Source organism: Cyanistes caeruleus, chromosome 1 (genome assembly GCF_971803275.1).
Source record: "Cyanistes caeruleus chromosome 1, bCyaCae1.hap1.1, whole genome shotgun sequence".
Classification (NCBI taxonomy): Eukaryota; Metazoa; Chordata; class Aves; order Passeriformes; family Paridae; genus Cyanistes; species Cyanistes caeruleus.
Window position 1 is genome coordinate 66,245 of NC_141701.1, and position 21,338 is coordinate 87,582.

The 21,338-nt window shown below is 41.7% G+C and overlaps 1 protein-coding gene across 14 annotated transcripts in view; it reads right to left on the bottom strand.

Moving 5' to 3' along the window:
• THUMPD2 (THUMP domain 2 tRNA and snRNA guanosine methyltransferase) overlaps positions 1 to 21,338 on the bottom strand; it is a 21,764-nt gene continuing 426 nt past the window's right edge. For 2 of the 14 annotated variants that reach the window (XM_086875326.1, XM_086875333.1), the window contains exons 2-10: positions 21,160 to 21,221; positions 11,503 to 11,915; positions 10,340 to 10,417; positions 8,920 to 8,972; positions 8,527 to 8,614; positions 7,875 to 7,946; positions 7,165 to 7,279; positions 5,364 to 5,481; positions 1 to 3,884 (exon numbers count right to left, since the gene is read on the bottom strand). In XM_086875326.1, the coding sequence (XP_086731452.1) occupies positions 3,545 to 3,884; positions 5,364 to 5,481; positions 7,165 to 7,279; positions 7,875 to 7,946; positions 8,527 to 8,614; positions 8,920 to 8,972; positions 10,340 to 10,417; positions 11,503 to 11,915; positions 21,160 to 21,178 (1,296 nt within the window). In that variant the 5' untranslated portion in view covers positions 21,179 to 21,221 and the 3' untranslated portion in view covers positions 1 to 3,544. Of the gene's footprint in view, positions 3,885 to 4,817; positions 4,929 to 5,363; positions 5,482 to 7,164; positions 7,280 to 7,874; positions 7,947 to 8,526; positions 8,615 to 8,919; positions 8,973 to 10,336; positions 10,418 to 11,502; positions 11,916 to 12,207; positions 12,290 to 12,328; positions 12,439 to 13,087; positions 13,221 to 13,530; positions 13,675 to 21,159; positions 21,222 to 21,338 lie in introns of those variants that run through there. The other 12 variants (XM_023920014.2, XM_023920015.2, XR_015282622.1 and 9 more) reach the window with 11 other exon arrangements.

Consider the following 21,338-nt stretch of genomic DNA (forward strand, 5'->3'; position numbering starts at 1 on the left):
TTCAAAAGCAGAAACTCTGTATCCGTGTGCACTAACGTCCATCATCTTTTACATTTCCATTTCTTCTTTACATTTGACTTCATCCCCAACAGTTGTCTAAGAAATAATGTTATTACATCTTTGTTTCTCTTGGTACAGCGTGAGAACTTGGTGTTGCTCTGTATGTGTGGCTTTGGCCACACTTTGGGACATGTAAAGTCCTCTGGACACATAATGGGCAAAGTGTGTCAGAAGGCCCCAGTGGATAAATTGCTGTTCTGTACATCTGTAGTGGTGCTGAGTTTTCCTTTGGTTAAGGAGACCTTAACCACGTTCACTCTGGGGAAAGCTGATGGACTCCTGACTGCAGGGCTGGGGTGATGGTGCTGCCTTCTGCATGCCTTTCCTTTGTGGACACAAACCAGTGGAAAAGCAAAGCCCTGAAGCAACCGGGATCCTCCTGAGAGGGCCACTCCGTTCCAGCAGCAGTGCTGAACACACTCCCCCTCCTCTCCCAGCCCTGGCCAGCGCTACAGCATGCAGGGGGAGCTGCCTGGGGAAAATGGAATCTTGACCCTGCTCCACCAGGTACCAACCTCTTCCTCTGCTAGACAATGTGCCTTCACACAAAAGATGAGTCCCCAAAGGATGGGCCCTGCAGGCTCTTGCCTTGGAGTGGGAGCAGCTCCATCCTGCTTTTATTCTGGTGGCAGCTTGCTTCCTCCCAAGGTAGAGACCGGTGCTCCCAGGGTGAGCAGTCCCAGTGAAATGGCCAGGCCTCCCAGCCCTGCAGTTTAAAAATTACCACAGACACACAGAGAGAACCATGGACAAGTGTTGTGAGGTAACTCATGGAGGTGAAGATTTAGTTTTAGATAAGCACTGTTAAAGTGGAGGCAGGGCTGAAATGCCTGACTAGTGTGAATCTTGACTTCCTGCTTTGGGGGATGGGCTCAGGATTGGTTTGTTGCACCTTTTCAGGGTTAATTTAGCAGACTTAAGGGTTTGGTGATGTCAGCATCGAAACAACCAGAAATCTGTGAAAAAGAAACTGAACTAAAGCTGGCTAAAAGCCGTCCCTGCTGATGACTCATTAAAACAACTCAGTCAAAAGGAGGCAGGATCAATTCAATACTCACCAACCAAGGTCAGAGTTCTCTGCCCACCGAGGACACAGCAACCAGCAGGGACCTTTCTCCCACTCTCCAGCACAGGCTTGCTCCCTCCACAGGCAGGGAACTGCAGCTGCTCAGGGAGACTTAGTCCTGGGCTGGCAACATGAGAGGCACAAGGAATATTTATAACTCGTTCCAACCTCAGCACTGTCCAGACCTATGAGAAAGCACTTCCCACACCACTCTTGGAATTTTCTTCCCTGTCCCTTCCAGCTTTGGAAGGTTTCTGTGGGAGAGGAGACTATGGGTGCAGTTCAGAAGCTGCATGGGGTGCCTAAAGCATTCCCTCCAGAACATGGAGCTTCCCTCATGCCTTTCCATTTCTTTATCCCAAATAATCTCCACAATCTAGAAAAAAACTTTGCTTGTCATTCGTCATAAAAAAAGAATTTTGTGAAGAACAGCTCTATCATTTTTGTATGACAGCTATATATGATAATGTATGGTCCAAGTGATTCCAGAAGAATTCATCTACACTTACAGCAAGTCCCAGAATTTCACACACATGTTTCTTTGGTATGTGTTTTTCCACAGAAAGGCTTTTTTTTGGTAGTTTTTAAATATGTCTGTAGTTCAGTAACAAAGAAACTTAGAGGGTATACCTGGAAAATTTTCAGTGTTACTATGACTACAGGGCACACATCATTATTTGCAGGTCTCATCACTGTAAACCACAAAACATCAAACAACTTCAAAAAGCAACAGACTGATGACATCAGTTCATTGCCTCTAAAAATACAGCACATATAAACAATGAGGGTCAATGTGACAGCACTGCAAGTGCCATTTACATTCCTTTTTTGTTGGTATTGCAAGACTAGAAAAATCAGCTTTCATACAAAAAAAACCAAAAAGGGACCAAAAATAGCCCTAAGACACAGGTAAATGCACTACAGTACCCACAAAGAACTTGGCAAGACAACTCAAAACCATGCTTCCATATCTCATGGATAAGGTAATGAATGTCTCACAGCTGCATGTGGACAGCAGTGTGGCCTAAGCTCGTTTTTTCTAAAATACCAAAGCAAAAATTTTCACCAAGGCATTTCTAAATGTTTTTGTAAGCACAATGGCTGAAGAATGCTGAACCACACTAGATATAGTTAACCAGAGTCCAAAGTAATTGTTTTTTAAAAAGTAATAAATTCAAACAACAATTACATGTTATTCTTTGATATGCTCAGTGTTTAAAAAAAGCGAGCCAAATGAAACAAAACCAGAACAAACAAAAAAACCCCAACCCAAACCCTACCCTTATGTAACAGTTTGCTTTACTCCAAAATGTTGCTGAGTTTCAAAAGGAAGTCTTATTGTAGATTACACAGCTGAAAAAATATACATTAATAACTACAAGATATTTTAGGACAGAAGAGTGCCTTTGAAAATGCAAATATAGTCCCATTTTATACTTTTCTCAGTAAAAACATTTGAGACAAATTGTGCTGAAGTCAACAAAATAACATTATTAAACCCAACTCTGCTCTTTAAGGTATCTTCAGTCAAAAACTTGACACAGAATCATACAGAAATGTACTTAATATTTTATCCTGATTTTCCCTTCCCAAAAGGCCTCATTTTCCTGCAGACTGACATGGCTTAGAAAAGCAGTGAGAAGTCTTTATGTTTAGTTCTCGCAGAAAATGTGCAATGATTTTTGTTTTTTGCTATCTTAGCCTTTGTATAAAGGATGCTAAAACCCAAAAGAGAGAGTGATTTCAGTATTGCCTTGGGCTCTTTAATGCTGATACAGTTCTAAAAACCCTATTTTGACAGGACAGAAGAATGAAAAGATACAGGGAAGAAAAAAATGTGTCACAACTGTGTGGGAGAGAGAGGCAGGGGCAGGGAGGACCCAGAACACACAGAAGAGAGGGCCCAAGGGCCTGGGACTTGTTGCAACTCCAGCTGTCAGTGCTGCTTCTTTCTCCTTCTCTCCTCCCTTCTCAGCATCTCAGACAGTTTGCCTATCCTCTGCCTAAGAACAATCTGAACATTAAGAATAGTTAGAATAGACAAAGCTATAGCTTAAATATTACTTTAAAATTAATAGCTGGAGTGGACAGCCCAAAGATCATGGGCTACCACATCTGGATTTGCAGTTTTGCAAATAAAGACTTCCTCTCCCACAGAAACTCCTCCCAATACTGAGCAGCTTTGCCTAAACAAGGATTTGAGGACACCGCCTCATTACAATATACTATATCCTGTTTCACTGTATACAATACAGTAGAACTGGCTGGTAGGCATCTCTCCTAAAAACCAGAGAAAGAAAAGCACAGTGCCTTAGGACATTCAAAGAATGTGATCTAATCTAACGGATGGCACTGAGTTTGTCTGCATCATCAGGTTCCACCAAGTGCTGCCATGCTGCTCCTGAAGCATCTCAGGATTCAAGTTCTCTTCAGCCCAGGGCCAGACAGCTTCCAGTACCCAGCAGCAGACACCTTTCTGTATTTGTGTATGAAAGCATCAGTCTTCCCCAGACTAATGGCATAGACACCCTCTGGCACCAGAGACCCGAAATATCTGCTGAGAACGGCTTCTTCACCACTCAATGCCAAGGAGAAAGAATTCCCATCCACACTCGGGGCTTGTGTAGGGGCTGCTCCACTGTCACCACCAGCAGAGGCTTCGGCAGAGTCACCTCCAGCACGCGTGGTCAAATCATCCACACGTCTGCGGAGCTCCTGGCTCAGCAACAACACGAGAATCCCCCCAACACGAAGCACTCTGGCAATCACAGGAAAAATAAAGGTTACGTGTAGATCCTTCCTGGCATCCCTTTGCCTGTGCAGAATGCTGACACTTCAGATGCCACCTGCACTCAGTAAAACATCTGAGTGTGTCATAGCTCAACTCAGTGAGCTGCATCTCCAAAAGGAATTTAAACCCCAGACCTTCTTACCTCTTTCTAAATGGGAGAACAGGGCCTTGTCCTGACTCCAAAACATTACTGCTGTTATCAGTTCTTTCTACTGGGTTAGCAGGGAAGATGGACTCATTTTTTTACCCCCTTCAGCATTCTTTCAAGGACTGAGGGTCCCATCAAGCCTATGGTTTTTGGAAATTGCAAAGCAACAGCCTCCCAGTGCAGCAAGGGCTTCCCAGATTAGTAGGGTAATTCTGAAACTGGCCCTTCCTTTTGGAAACTTTAAAATAGTCTGCCCTTCCCCTGTTCCACTGATCCTTAATAGCTTTTAAATTCAGGAAGCAGAGGAAAATTAACTGTTGTTTGTAATTAATTTTTCTACATATATATCCAAACATTACACTTGACTTTGAAAGAGGGGTAAAAAAAATACTATCCTGACTGAGTTTACAGCAAGTAGCTTGAACAGGGGCTCTCATGGTAATGGTCCCTTCCTCATATCAACCTTCCCAAGGGACTATTTTGCTTAGGATAGACCAATAGAGCAAGTAAGGCCGGAAGACAAGCCCAGCAGGATCGGCACACCAATCTGTGGAGCCACACCCCACCCTCTCCACCGCCTTCCTGCATTGGGTTTGTGAGATCAACACCCACTGAAGACCAGTCCCAGAGAAAGGGCTTGTTTTTAGGCAAGAAGTAGAGGGGAAGATGGCTTGAACTGTCTGTTAGAAGCAGCAGTTTAGCTTAGCTCAACTCTGCCATAAAGCGACATAGTGAGAGATGAAAGGACACACCTAAAAATCAGACTAGGTTGCTAGTCAGATACTCCTGGATAGCAAGGAAAATGCATCCCACTTTCTCTAGTCCTTCCTGTCGAGGCAGGCTGGTCAAAGCTTGGCCGTGACCTCAAAAGAGAAAAGCCTGTGATTTTATACAAGCAGGCCTCAACTGAAAAAGGATTATAGCTTATACATTACACCTGCCCATGCTTTAACTTTGTCCAGGTAGGCCTCTCCTCTTTTTCTTTTCTGCCACACTTTTGAGAGTGGCTCAGAAATATTTCACCATCATGCCTTGCAAAGAGCATTTGTGAGCACAGCTTGAACAAGATCATTCCCTGTCAGCCTGCACTGCCATTGGCACTCACAGCTGGCAAGACACAACACAACAGCCTCTAAGGGACGTGTAAACAGTCTCTAAGGGACATGTAATTCCACAGCCTGCACAGGGTCAGACTAGAGAGCTGCAGACTGTTTGAAATAAAGCAAATCTGAAGCTGACATCACAAACCGTTGTGGCACTTACATCAAACCCCAAACATGTCAAAGGCTACACCTTACCTCTCCATTTCCTGGAGAATATCTGTTAGAAGCTGGGTATCATTTGTGGTCTTGAACTTCTTCCCAAATGGAATATCTGAAATAACACTGTCGAAGCTTTCAGAAGGCAATGGCAATGCTGCAGAATAAAGGCAGGTCTTTATATCTCTGTCTGAAAAATGCACAGCAGCTATGCCACCAGTTCCCCTTTCGACACTATCTGACAGCTCTTTTTGGGTTATGCACCCAGATTCACAGGTCCTTCTGCACTTGCTCTCACAAACAACACTATGGAGCCACCACCCCTCTTCAAACTGGGAAGAGACAAACGCATGACAGCATCATTTAGTTTGCAGATTCCCTGGTCCTGATGAGGTCTGCCCCTGCAGCAAGACTCTCCTATAGGGCACCACATGGGTCCAAATTAACTGCTGCGTCTCAACACACAGTACATCTTAAACATGAAAATAATTTAGCAAAACACAGAAGAAGAGCTAAGTTTGTGACCACTTAGTGCAAATGCTCAAGTATGTATGTATAAATGTCAAGGAACCACATCAAATTCCTCTCCATTCCCCTTTTCTCCCCCCCAGAAATCTGGTTACAGCCAGAATCACCTGGATTCTTCCAGCTAGTGTCTTTGAAGTGTTGCCTTAAAGTTTCTGCATCAGAGCAAAGGTCAGTTCCCCTGACGAAGATGCAGCCCTGTGCCTGTGGTGATGAAGGCTGGCCACATGCCAGGCTGTGCAGGCCAGGCTGAGATCCCGAGAGCCTGTGGGTCCTCCATCCCTCAGGGTGCTCAAAACTGACCGGTCAAGGCCCTGAGCAGACAACAGGACTGAAGACCTCCAACAGTCTCTCCTCATCTAAACTCTGCTGAGATTCTACGCCAGCATTTCTAGAGCTAGCTGGAGATGTTTCCCAGACCATTCTTGGGCCAACACTTGCAGCACAACAACTGGGTATCAATTTTATCTGCAAATGAAAGGATGTCGCCTACAGTCCTGTTCAAGACATGCAGAAATAACAGCTTTTGACCAGTAATGAAGACACCAACTGTTTGCTCAGTTTAGAAAACCTGACACGTAAGTACCTTCCATTATCCTAGAAACCAAACATGGCTTTTAAGTGAGAAATAAACCTACATTTTTATTAAAAAAAAAAGAATATTTCTTATCATTCCAGTAAAAAATAAATACTACAAGGTAAAAAAATATGCAAACTCCATCACTCACGCACAAGGGAAAACAGCCAGCTTGTCCGTCAAGAATTTCATATAGGAATAATTTACTCTCAGACTTTGAGGTCCAGAATAAGGTCATGAATTTATTACCTTCTCTACAGACTAGCTTGTGAATTAAGAGCAAACAGATTCCCTCTTACAGGAAAAAGGCATCATCATTCAAAATACACCAACTGCAAAACATGAACAATTCAGCTTATCTTAATGAGTCCTCACCATTGCTCACCTGGTCAATTTAAGTTTTAGGCTGCATTTTATTTGGATTTCTCCTGGCTGGAACTCTCACATGTACATACCCTTTGTGGTATCCACACATTTACCATTAAGAGAGACAACTACTGTCCATGCCAGACAATTATAATTTTTATTGTCTTCTGCTGACTTCATTCTTATCAAAGTTCCCAGGTGCAGGCAGCAGGGAGGAAGAATAAATACTTATCCCTTCACAAGCACTACAGAGTCACCACCCAGCTATTTGTTGGGAGTTAGCTCTAAAATATATCACCTTGAGAGAACCTACATTTCCTGTAGAATCCCAGAAACACAAAAAAGATTCACTTGGAAAGCCTACAGACATACCTTTCACGGAAGCTTTAAGCAACTCAATCTTATCCATTAAGCCTGCAGTTCTAATATTGCCATCTGCACCCTCTAACTGCGAATCACTTATATCAGCACCCCAGTAATAGGCTTCCTGTTCAGAGAGAGAGAGGAAAGTACTTTTGTTAACACTCGGGTTATTTGTTTTATGAACCCTTCTCAGAACTGCCTTGCTGCACAGCTCCTGCAAGACAACCCCCTTTCTGGGATATCTGCTACTGTTATAAAGAGCAACTCGCAATCCAGAGGATGGAGGAACAGATGAAGTATGTGCTGTCTTCATTCCTTTAATGTTCTGGTCTACTCAAGACACTTGAAATTACAGAAATATCAAGAGCATGTCCTAAAAGCAAGACGGCAGCTAGGTACAGCCAGCCCCACTGCCTCTAACACTGATGGACGGTCCCATCACACCAACTCCTCCAAACCCAGAATAAGCCCCGGAAGATTTAGGAGTCCGTGGCTGCCTCACACAAACCCTGCAGTGTGAATCAATAGCTGCACCAGCCTGCAAGACATTCATTTGCAGGAACGTTTGTACTAAAATACTTTTAGCAGCTGCCTAGAAAGATTGCTTTTTTTTCACCTTTCCAGCAATGGACTTTGGCCTAACCAGTAGGAAGAAAACCCTATATCACAACTAGCAGTTTCCCTGCAAAGGTCCAGCGAGCTGTGACTGGGATACTTACAGGCCATTCTTTGGCAGCCTCCAGCAGTATCATTCCTAGCCCACACATGGGATCCAGCACAAAGGCACCAGCCTACAAAAACAGAGGTGTTACTGCATCCCAAGCAAGACAGACACAGGACAAAGCCTACAGAGACATGTACATAATCCCACCCAGTCCAGCACAGGTCAACAATAATCACTGGTAATCTCAGGCCAAACTCGCTTGTAAGGGAACATAGTAAAAAGCACCAACAGCTTCACTACAGACAGCCCTGAGGTGACATTCAGTAGGAAATACTGCAAGTGGTCTGCAGACAGATATTGGTACCAAATTAATCTGTGAAAAGAGGTCACATTTCCTTGGAAAACAACATCAAACAAGGTTTCATATTGTCACTGGACAGTGAAAAACATGCTGCTACTTAGACATGTATCTGTACAAGAATTAACAGCTCTGTTGAGGAGCACATGGAATTACAGCAGACACCTGGCTGAATGGCAGGTGACAGCACACTCTCATCACAGGCATGGCAGATCCTGTCCACATGCACTAGAGAATGGGGCATTAAAATCACCACTCTCCTTCACAGCATCCAGCTCCAGCCCCAATGAGCAGCACCCCCCTCTCATTCATTCAGGACTCCGTTTCTTTGCAAGGAACATTCACTGACACTGATTTCAGCCAGAGATGCCATGGCCCATGCGACTGTTGACCGCAGTCCTGCTGTTTGGATATACTCTCTGTTTGCCAATGGAAGCCTGCAGACAGCAAAAAATCAAACAAAAAAAATAACTAAAGCATCAGCAGAACCACCTAGAAAAGCCCACATAATGTCAAAGAACAAAAGAACTGTACAGATCTACTGAAGGACAGAGAAGTTTGCTTTTAATTATAACTCACTGCAAAGTCTGGTCTGTGTGTTCATTTAAAACCCAGGCAGATGACAAGACCAGTTTAACAACCAGTGATTATCAAACCAGAAGAGAAATACTCATGGTGGACAGCAAAATTTACAAATCTGTTCTGATACTGCCACGACAAATCTGATGGGGAGAATGCTTACCTGAAAAGAGGAATCCCCACCACAGAGTGAATGTCATTAAGATGTACAAAGATCTAAAAGAGGAAAAAAGCAACCCCAACATTTTGAAGTCTCAAACTGACACGACAATAGCTTTAATTCATTTAAACCAGACACAGATGCTTCTGCAAGTTTTTAAGAACAAAAATGCATACTATAAACAATAACAATTGGAAGAAATCCCACTAGATAATCTGAATGCCAATTTAAAGATGATTTCATGCTTAAGCAAGCTGAAGGGGATTTTGTCAGCCAGGAATCCATCAGCAATAAATTCAAGCAAGCACTTGAATTTATAAGGGGACCTATTTTTCCTTAACACAGCATGGGAATTTTTATTTATAAATCCATTTACTACAAGTGGGAGAATATTATTCACGGTATACTAGCAACTAAATAAATAAATAAAGATGAAAAAAGCGCCAACCAAACAAAAAAAAAAACCCAAAAAACAAACAAACACATACAAAAAAATCAAACAAAAAACCCAAAACAAACAACAACAACTAACCCCACCATTACCCCCACTAGTGCCACTAAGGGGAAATTCCGATAGAAGTCCTGTATAAGTAATCCTTCCAGAAATGTAGGCAGCTAGAAGAAATTGTTCTGCTGTCCCACAGAGAGCATACCAAAAGAAGACTGAGCTCCCCAGCAGGTTTTGCATGACTGCAATCCCTGGCCCAAGAAAGCACATCATGCTGTTGAAAAATCCTAGTCCTCAGCATTTGAACAGTTTCAGAGCAAAAATCTGGGCAAGAACAGATGAGCCTCAACAAACCTGCACATAATGCTCAGTGTGGGAAAACAAGTGCCAGTAAATGAACTCAAGATTTTCTACAAGTCTCAGATCTCTCAGCATGAGTGCTGAGAGCAACATCCACAAGTCAAGTGCAGGGACGGAGAAGCAGCTCATCAAGAGCAAGGAGTCCTTTGGAAGGTCTCCAGGCAGCTGCACCAGCAAGGGTACACTAAGCTAGCTGTTTGTCACACACAAGGGCTGGGGGAGGCTCTTCCACAAATGGCATTCTCAAATCTAGCTCCTTGAGAACATGCCCTTGCTGCTTGCTTACTTTCCCTCCAGAGGCCACAGATGCCCCATGGCTCAGGTGATTTCCATTTTTACACAGAGTCCAGCAGTCTGTAAGGGTGCTGGATCCTGAAACACCTGCTGTATAGATCCTTCCCCTCCCATGCAGACCCAAGCAGCCAGGCTGGTGTTTATTACAGAGCTCTGGAAACCACACACACACAGGGGCAGCATACGTGCTTTGCTCAGTGCTTCCAGCTGATTTACAGGTAAATTCAGGGGCAGAAAGACCAGCAGGGAGAGGCTGTGGTCCCACGTGCCAAGGTTCAGGGGTGATTCTGGAAGCATCAACAGGCAGACAAGTACCACTACCTCCAGGTCAGGGTCCCGCAGATCAGCATGCCACCCACACTGCTTCACAAGTGCGATGCCAATGGCTCTTCCAATCTCCTACAAGGGGAAAGAACAGTCACAGGCAATAAAAAACCACAGAATTCGGGAAACTGTAGATCACAGCCTTGGATGCGCAACCCTCAAAGGGAAAAGAAAAATCCACGCAATTCACACTGGAAGAGGTACAACAGGGCACAGCGAGTGGGGGGCAAAGCAAACATGCCACGTGGCAAACAACCAATGTTTAACTGGAGCAAGAGAGGCTCAAGTTCAAGTCCTGACCAAGTCACAACAAAATATTCACTTGAGTTGGACCTGATCCTTGTGGATCCCTTCCAATTCAGAACATTCTGTGATTGCCACCATTTTGCAATTCTTAATCACATGCACAAAATACTTCCAATGGTTCTAAGGCAGATTATCCAACAGAAAACCTACAAATGCTCTGATTACCTTCAGAGTGTATGTTCAAACATAGTTGGACAAATTTAGTCAAACACCTTTGTAGGGAGGCTCATGTGTCTCACCTCACCAAGGTACTAGCTTTCCAAATCTAAGTTGTTACCTTTAAGCGAGAGAAAATTTCCCATCTGCACAGATGGGAAAAGGGCTGGATCAAACGGAATCCTGGAGGTCTGTATGCCACTATTCTTTTCCAAGGACCAAGCTCCACTTCTCCCAAGACCCATCCCAGGGTTGCATTCCTGAAGAACAAGTTCTCCCCAGTGCCCAACCAGAGGCAACTGAAGCTGCAAGTTCTGGCTTTTATCCCTTCTTCTAGACTGCATGCCACAGCTGAGAGGAGCCTGGCTCCATGGTCCTTGCAATGGCCCTGTAAGTAGCCGTAAACTTATTCCATCACTCCTTAGCCTCCACAGGCCCAGAAACCTCAAACTGTTTTTGCTTATCCTCAGTAAAAGGAGTGTTGAAAAACACTAAGGGTAATAGTGCACAAAAATGAAAAACATCATTTGTATTTTCACTTGTTTAAGGTGAATGCAGATTAAGGGCTTTTTGAGAAAATACAGAGAAAGCTTACATCAGTTTGTTATTCCAGAACACACAACACAACTGAAATGACAAACTACATATCTCTGTTTACCTTTGCTGAATTCTTTTAAAACACAGATACATCAGCATACCTGTGAAGTAAGTATTCTGGCAATCGCTCCACTACAACGACAAGACACTCTGAAACTGAAGCTAAGCTCCTCATTCGCAGTGGGATTCTCCCCACTGCCTTTGGAAGGGAATTCTGAGGAAGTCTTGCTCTCAATACAGCACTCCTGACCGCTCATTCTCTCCGGTGCCACACAGGTCTCTCCACCTTCCGCCTGACATTCCTCAGACATAACTGTTCTCACTTGTTCTGTTTTTTGCCTTTTACTTGCAGTATTTGTCTCTTCTGAATTTCTCTTCAGAGCCAATGACTTTTCTTCAGAGACATCATCTGTTTTCCTCTTGTGTCCATGAAGCTTTCTCCAAACAGAGATAATATCCAGCCAGTATTCTGGTTCCTCAGTGACAAAGCTTTTAATTTCATGAAGCATTTTCCCTGGAAGAAAAAAGCAGATTTGGGTTAAGTACTTCAGCCTCATTCGGCATTTCACTTCCCTACAAACTGAGAACAGTTGTTAACAGCAACTGTATTCTGATTTCATTAATGTGTGAATTCAAAAACCAGCAGCTGACACCACAGGCACAGCTGAGCTCTCAGCACCCACCAGAAGCCACACAGGCATCCCTCTGATTACAAGCTCTGCCCAAGCAAGATTAAATCACGCAAGCTTTGAATTCTGCACAGGAAATCAACAGCTGTAGAAAACCAGACCACTTGAGACTCTCACCATGGGAGAGTCATTCCCAGGGACAGAGGACCATGCCATCCTCCCCAGAAAGCACTTGGCCCAGGATTAAGGGATGCAGGACACTTTCCAGAATTGAAAGACAGATACAAACATGAATTACTTTGAGTCATCTCAGACAAAAACAAGTTTATTCTTTGAGAAAGAAAATTTCTGCTTCCCATTCATCACTTTGCCTTCAATCCTGACACATGTGGGCAGTCTTGCAGCTAGCTACAAGAGAGGCACAAGGAACAGAGAGGCCTGTTAAATAGCTCAAAGCTGGTCAAGAAAAAAAAATAAAGGTCTTTATAGTTATCACTTAAAATTTTAGAATCATAATCAAATTTCATTCTCAAAGGTGAAGGTAATCTTCCAAATAAAAACCCACCAGGAGGCAGATATCAATCCATCTAACCCGAAATTCTCATTCCAGCACTGACAGAGAGGATGACCCAAGTAGCTGAGACTTAGAAGGAAGCTGTGTACTCAACAGTAAACTGACACAAGATATAGATCGGGATTCACTCTTTTTAATAGAAAAAAAAGACCTACTGTTAAACCCAAGAGATCTAGAACTGAACTTTGGTTTTCGAGTGGGGTGCCGTTCTCTTTTTTGGGACCTGACCGGGGAGAGAGTCTCAAAATTACAAATATACATTCAGTGCCAGCAGAATACAGGTTAGAAGGTAGCTACTGAAAACAATTTAAAAGCACTTTTCATATTAAAAAAATGTTGAAAACATACATGGACGGAAGACATTTCAGAATCGATTACTATATTAGAACTACAGCCACTAGTAAAAAAATAAACACCTCGACTTTCATAATTAGGGCTCAAACGGAGGCTTCCGTTCCCGCGCAGCCCGTGTCCGGGCCGTACCTCTATTCCTGGTCACCGGCAGCGGGCCGTGCTTCTTCAGCAGCAGGAACAGGCGCTCCCCCGACCGCAGCTTCCGCAGCTCGCCCGGCCCCGCCGCCGCCCTGAAGAACACTTTTCCCGCGACGCAGTCCACCTCCGGGGAGAACACCCGTGGGACGCGGCCGGGCGGCTCCGGGTGAGCCCCTGCCGCACCCCGCCCCAGCTCCTTAAGGGTGACGGTCCCCGGCCCGCGGTGCGGAGCCCTTCCGACCCCGACCAGCCCCGCGGCGCCCCCCGCACGGGCGGCGGCACAGCCCCGGCCCTGCTCGCCGGGCTCCGGGGCGCGCAGCGTTCCCTGCCGAGTCGGACGGACCGCCCGGGCGGGCACCGGCACCGCCCCACCCACCGCTCACCCGGAGCGGACCAGACGGGACCGCCCGGGTGGGCACCGGCTCCCCGCTCACCTCCGTGGCGCCGAGCCGCGCCTGCACCTCCCTCGCGAGGAAGGGCTCCAGCCCGCGGCCCGCCGTGCAGAAAAACCGCCCGGGCTCCGCTGGCGACATCTTGACGAGGCGGGGCCTCGGCGGGGGCGGTGCCCCGGCAGCGGATTGACAGGCCCGGGTGCCAGGAACAGGATTTAAAAGCGCCTGGGTTTTTTATTGTTTCCTGTGGTTTATTTATTCTATTCTATTCTATTCTATTCTATTCTATTCTATTCTATTCTATTCTATTCTATTCTATTCTATTCTATTCTATTCTATTCTATTCTATTCTACTCTACTCTACTCTACTCTACTCTATTCGCCTTCGGATACCCGACCCGTACGTGCTGTTTGTGCAGGACAAACGCATTTTCCATACGGAAATGCACAAGATACTTGTCACTAACTGTTCAGCAGGGCGGGCTCGGGCACTTGCAATGGCTTTATTCTCGCTACAATTAATCCTGTATAGTGATGACTATATCATTAATACAGATACAAACGATTATTTTATTAATACGGATACACACGATTATTTTAATTGTAAATTTAGAAGTGAAAAAAATATTTTCTGTTGTTATTCTACACAAGCATTTTGGATGGAAGTTCCAGCTGTTCTTTTGGCATGATGTGCAACTTCAGAAGAAAAAGAACAGGAAAATAGATCTCTTCAGAGCTCTAAATCCACTATGTAGTAAATTACACAAGACAGATACCAGCCAGCAGAATACCGAGGATCTGAATTCAGTACAGTAGTGATTCTTCCTCCACAGATAACAAGAAAAATCTTGCAAAAAAGAAAAGCTAGGAGCTTGCATTATGTAACTAAGACAAATAGCATATGTTACAGCCTTTTTTCCAGATGTTTGTAAACAATACATTTACGACTTTAGGCAAAGACAGAAAAGTTCTTGAGTTGGTCCTTACACCTTTCACACATAAACAGCATTGTAAATGTGCAAGGATGTCAGCAAACACCTGCATTTCATGCATAATAGCTTAAGCATGCATTTTGTAGAGTTTTTGTATGGTACATACTCTGTTTACTAAGGCTACTGTGCAAAAAAGATTCTCAGTCACTGATGGTGTTTCTGTAATTCTCTAAAAATTACTAGTAACATTCCTAAAGTTTAACAGTCTCTGTGTGAGATTATTGGGAAAAAAAATCATCCTTGTAGTTCACTCTCAATACTGTACACAACTCAGCACTGAAAAATGAGAGAACACTGGTAACAGCCTGCACGGCCAACAAAGTGTTGAGAAACGTGAATTAATATGCATTGCGGTTTACTTCAAAATATTTAAATATTTTTAAATGGCACAAAGCTTGGTACAAGTGCATCTGACAGTGCAAACACAGGTATATGAAGCACCAATCATTCAGGCCAGATCTATTTTTATGTATCTTGAAATCACTGCTTTCATTTGTTGTTGTCAGATAAATGCTACAGCTTGTCAAACTGTTAGAAAAATCAAAGTCAAAACAATTTTGGAGCTTTTTCAGTATCAGATCACTAATTTCCCTACAATTTAGGGTTTGATCTTCCACTCCTGGAACTCCTTATATTATTTTATTTTTAAAAACACAAGCATTAATTTTCTTTTTCAAGGTTTGAGACTCGATTATAGGAGACAGTTAAAACTATATAGTGTATATTGGAACAGTAACTATCAATGTCTGAATATTTTAACATTGTTTGAAATTTTAGTAAGACCTGTCAGGAGCATAGCTATTGCTATTCAAGGACTTAGAAACAAAACAAAGTTATAAAAGCAGTATATTTGAGGTTAGTATCCAGAGTTTTTCTGCTTATCTTGCAATACAAAATAGTATTCCTTTACACAATGGTTCCTATTTCATTGCAGATACTAAAAATATACTAAAAAGCTAGCCATTGGCATTTACCTCACTTAATCTCCTGAAAAAGGTTACATTACAGGTGACACAAAGCAGTGAAGTAAGAGCAGTATTCCAGCCTTCAAACTTATAAAGTATAAGAAATTTCAGAGCCCTAAGATTATTTGAATAGACTGTGATGCACTGGATGCATGGATGGAGTTTATACATGCTGTTTCAAGAAGTTCATCTCCCCCCATTTCAGGACCATTTTTTAAACACTACCATAACAATATTAAGAGAAGAGTGAAAAACCAAAAACTTGATCAATATGCAGTTTTAGCTATCTGTACTGTTTTAAATAGTCTATCCTCTTTTCACTTTCTCATTTTCATGTGTTAACAAAACTTCAGGATTTGAAATGTCTGCATCAAACCAGACTGTTCAAACTCAGAACGCATGCCGAGTGTGACAGTATAGGCACTGAACAAAATTCAAATACTTCAATATTTGAATTATATTATTATATCTATTATAACTTATATATATATTATATTATAATATATAATATACAATATACAATATATAATACAGATAATATAGATAATATTATATTATTATATTATATATGAAGTATATTCAACACTTCAAATAATTCAAATTGCTTAATTCATTATAAAGCAAAAGCATTTTTATTCCTGTGACCTAACTCTGGTATAATGTTGTAGTTGATAGCCTGAAATGTATCTTTTCCCATCTTTTATTTGTGATTCTCCCCCCACCCCCAGCTTCTCTTTCTCCTAATTGTTTACCTGGCGTCAAGTTACCATGGTTACTGAAGTTTCTCTCCTCAGCCCCACGGCGAGAGGCCGCATAGAGTAAAGAGAAGACCCCACTGGCATTTCCAGCTGCTTGAAGTTTCTTTAGCCCAGGAAAGCACGGGGTTGGGAGAAGAGAACCCTTCTTTCCAACACGGAAGTTTGTAACTGTTTTTCCTGTCCCAGAATGCCTCTGAGCTATGGAAGCTGAGAGGCCAGGCTTACCTTGCCTTCCCTTTGTTTCCCACCTGGGTTGCCAGGAAACAAAGCCCCAATCTCTCCTCCGCTGCCCCTCTGTGGAGAATACTCCTACACCTTTGTGGGCATTTGAAGAAGTTGGTGTCTGTTATTTCTTATCTTGGTGTGTGTAACCTTGATTTGTAGAAAGTTTGTAAGATGTACTAACTGAGAAAAATAATTGGTTCTTTCTCTGATGTTCCCTCCCTCCGAGAAACCCTGTTAAAAGAGACCCCCCAGACCCCAAATCTTTGGTCTCTCGTCCCTTGGATTCCCCTTCACAGAAATAAACTGTGGAATGCAACCCAGAGAGAGAGTCCCCCCCTGATTTCTTTACTCGCTCTATAGACTTGAACTCTTGGAGAAAATCAGTGAACCTCACAAACATATGCTGGCTCAAAACTCGAGTGAAGAGAAACCTCATCACTGAGCTAGCCGGGTCACACTCGAGAAGATCGAGTCAGTATAACACTTACTGTGACAAGGATACATCCTGATCTCCTAACATTAATTTCTAACATCAGCGTGTTATTATTATCCAAAATTTAAATCCTGCATCCCTCACTCGTAGCTGTTGCAGATATACAGTTTCAGGTATTGCTGGTCTCCAAGGGTATCTTCTTCAAATGAAAACTTGTGGAAGTAAATACCATGCCTTCTCTCTTAGTCTTTTATGAATATTCATATTTTCACTTATGACTCCTTCAAGAAATTTGTTTCTATTGCATTTGCATCATCCTTTGCCTTTCCTACATGTTCAAGGTACGTCCAAAAGGAACACAATGTCACAACCAGACCTCAAGAGTGCTACACAGTAGAGTGCAAGGTGCCTTTTCACCCTGATCTGACAAGTTGTGAACTGCTGGACAAAAGCAGCAACTGAACCAAGACAAAAATAACATGCAGCTCAAAGAGTGGGATAGTAATGGGATTCAAATGAGAAAACACTTCTGCAGGAAATTAAGCTTTGGATCATGTTCTCTACAGTTAGATCAAAAACAGTTTCTGTGAAGAAATTCCTAGAAGTAAGGATAAATGCTGTTCATTCTTATGAAATTGAAATAGAACACCTAGCAGTTAAATTACTTGCACTGCACCTATAATCCAAATTGCCAGATAGAAGCCATCTGCAAAATAAAAGCCCTGTCTGTCTGCCAGCATAACCTGTGCTTTCTTCAGCTGACTTAGCTGACACATTATACGCTTCTCTACGAAGTCAAGACAAAGCACTGAAAATACCTTAGAACTTTAGTCCCTCCCATCAGTTAGACAGAAGAACAAAGCCATGTTTCTAAGACCCTTGTTCCTAGAACAAGGCTAAGAAGACTTCTAAAAGACTTCTGGCAGATATTTGGTTAGTTCTGTACTGCAGCAACCATAAACTCTGTAATTCTTGTTTCATATTAAATTCTTTCCAGTTGAGATTTTGGACAGATCCAATCCTCCAAGCTCCTTTCAAACACAGAAATCAGTCTGCTCCAGTCTGTGTTTATAGTGTTTCTTCACAGAGAAAACAACTTGAAGCTACCCTTGTTCCTCAGAATTTCCTGGCCCCACTTTTAGTTCAGGTCAACAAAGGTAGACCTTTGCAAAAACAGAGCATAGCGCTAGGACTTCCCTTTTTATTTCCAACACCACCATCAAAATGAGGCATGAGCTCTCATCTCCCTATGCTTCATTCTTCAACAGAACATTTGTAAGTATCTATGCTCCAAAGTTCCTCCATTTGACTTCCTATTATCAAAAAAACCCTGCAGATGGCTAGGAAGTCCTTTCAATACTACTTTTTAAAATTAGCACTTTCTACAAAAGACTTGCAGGACACTGCAGGGTTATGCAGTAGGTATAAAACTCATGTCTGGCTCCTGTCAGGTGTTTTTGCAGCCTCTGAAAACACATGCAAGTCTCAATCACAGCTGGTTTTCTTTGCTATCCCTTCATCCAAAACCAGTTAGCAGCACTACAATACTGTTTTCATGCTAAGAATATTTACTGCAACTTTCGATTAAGACTTTTTATTTTTCTGTTCTTCTCAAGGTGAAGTTAAGCTTACTTTGCAATTCACAAAATAGGCTTAGATTGACACTACATGTCCCAATTCACTCAGTAGATTAAATTAAAAATGAACTAGTAGTAGTCCACTTCCTACATAAATTCATTTTAAGTGTATTTTAATAAATCCATTATTTAAGTAACTTGCTCTTTCAGTCAAATAGGACAGCAGAGACTTGAACAGTCTTCTTTCTACTTTTGAGAAGTATTTTGACTGCTTTTACCTTGATTGAAAGTTAAATCTGTGTGAGTTTTGGGAATTACTAATACTAATGGAGAACAGAGCTTATAACTGGAGTCTGCAAATGCAATGTGCAACCACAAGGAAATTAAGTGTTTGGAGAAGACAGAAACACTCAAAATTCCCATGGAAAGCTTTCACCATAAATGTCTGATGTTAGAAATGAAATTAGAATTTTGACAACTAGGTCCTTTGAGCTAACAGCAGTTTAATTAGAAATTAATACAATTTAGTAAATTGTATAGTAATTTGGTATAAAAGAATACAATTTAGTGAAAGAATACAATTTAATAAAAAAATACAATTTAGATATGTAATTTGCCAGTAATTAAGTATGATTAAAGCATAAGCAAAACCGACCAGGGTACCAGGAGGGCTCATCACCCCACCTCACGTACAAAACTGACCGGGGTGCAGAGGGGGTTTCTCAACCTGCTTCACATACAAAACAAAACAATTCAAACTAAACTTATATATTGTATGCTTATACATATTCATTAATGTTTCCCGTAAGTTTCCTCCTATTTTTGATTTTCTGACTTTATGTCACTATTCCTCACGGCGCGTGCCTCACTTGTTGTTCGGGGGTCTTCAGTCTTCTTTTGGTGGTCTTTGGAAGAAGGCTTACACTCATCCTCATTGTCCTTTGGAAAACCTCATGGGTTTGTGCATATGTACTAAGCGTTGTACTATGTAAGTCTACTAATTAGTCTTACATTTGATGAATTTTAGGCCCTATGCCTAAAGTCGTTCTAATTTTGTCCATTTCAAGGTAGTTTTCGTCTTGGGACATCACTTGTCTTCCAAACTACATCCTGTACCTTATTTTTGACATATAACATCTATGAAGGGGTACATCTGCCTTGTAACACTGATTCTTTTGATTGCTCCTAATAAAAACTTTCCAGATAGTTAAAATTTAGTTAGCACGAAACAATTCCATTTATTACACTGAGAATCGTTCATTTAATATTTTTGTGCAGTTGTGTGTATTATTCAATAGACAAGACTCAAATCATGTAAAGTGAATGAAGAAAAGATAATGAAAGTGTAGCACCCAGCCCCTCTCCATGATTGTATTTAATAAACAGCCAACAGGTGTGAAAACATTAGATTGTATTAAATTGATTGCAGCTGTTGTCTAAATCATATTTTAATCAGATTTAAGTGCTCAAGTCACTGGTAAAACTCGGACTTGGGTAGAGATGAGAATTGAACCAGTAGTCTCAGAAGCAGCACTCCACCAATCTCACTAGCTGGGCTGCCAGACAGATGGCCTTTTCCCATCTTGGTACCCATCATGCCAAAAGGCTAATGAACCACAATGAGAACAGAGGCAATTATCACAACCAAGACCTCAGCTTTGGTGTATGCTGTTAAGTGCGCACACAAAACTTTATGCCTCTATGAACACACTAAAGCAGATAAATGTAAAGCAGATAAACAATACAGCCTAAAGTAATTAGTGAGTCCCTTGAGGAATCCTAAATGAACATTTAAAACTAAACTGAATGCAATTTCTTAAAAAATATGGGCTGAGAGGAATAAGCCTCTTTGTAAGAGTCAGAAATCATTATCAAATAAAGAAAACTTCCACACAAAATGAATGATGCTAGTGATGGAAGTGTTATAGATACATATATTGTTGGCTTTTCGCAAATATTAAAATGAATGTTATGTGTATAAGAATGGAAATTTTTGTTGTATTAATATAGTTTTCTTTATTTCTGTTATTGATGAAGCTTAGAAATAGTGGTATAATACATATATGTTAAGCTATGATATAGCATTAAAACAAAAACTACTTTTGTCTGTATAACCCAAAGACTGAAAAAGATAGCTGGAGACGTTTTCTTTTTCCTTTTTCCATCTTATCCAGATGAAGATAGCAGTGCCCAGAACTCTGGGGGGAGGAATTTATTGCATTTCTGGTATCAGAGAATGTAAATCTCGATGGCGCCAAGAAGATTGATCTATTGGGAAGGGAGCAAGAGAAAACTAAACAGAAGAACACCAAAGATCCTAAGAAGAATGTCTGATTATGTATGAGAATTTATGGATATGTGTGAGAATTTATGGATATGTAGTAGGGTTCTGTTTTTAAGGGACAATCCTTTGTTAGTGAGGTGTGCTCTCTTGCCTGAATGCAGAGACACCTGGCCATATCTGTATACTTTATTTTTTTCTCCTAATTGCTTTTTTTATTAAACTTTTAAATTCTATAAAAATTATGTAAACCTCGTTTTTCACAGGAGTATACATCAGCAATCCAAATCCCTGTGTGACCAAAGACACCAGTTCACTAATAAAACTGAAGTCATATCTCAAAGTCATACAAATCCATTACACTAAATCCACATTCATAATATTCTCATTAAAAAAAAAAAAAGTCACAACAGAATATCTAATGACTGCATTCAGCTTACCAATTTTGATTTCAACCATCTATTTCAGACAAGAATTTGGCTTCAGAGATCTTCTCTACTTGCTATAAAACACAAGGAAAGAAAGGAAAACTCTTAGAGAACGTGACATAAGTGTTAACACTCACTGAAGAGTGTTGTATTAAGTAAGTTTAATGAAGCTAAATAATATTTAGCCTCAT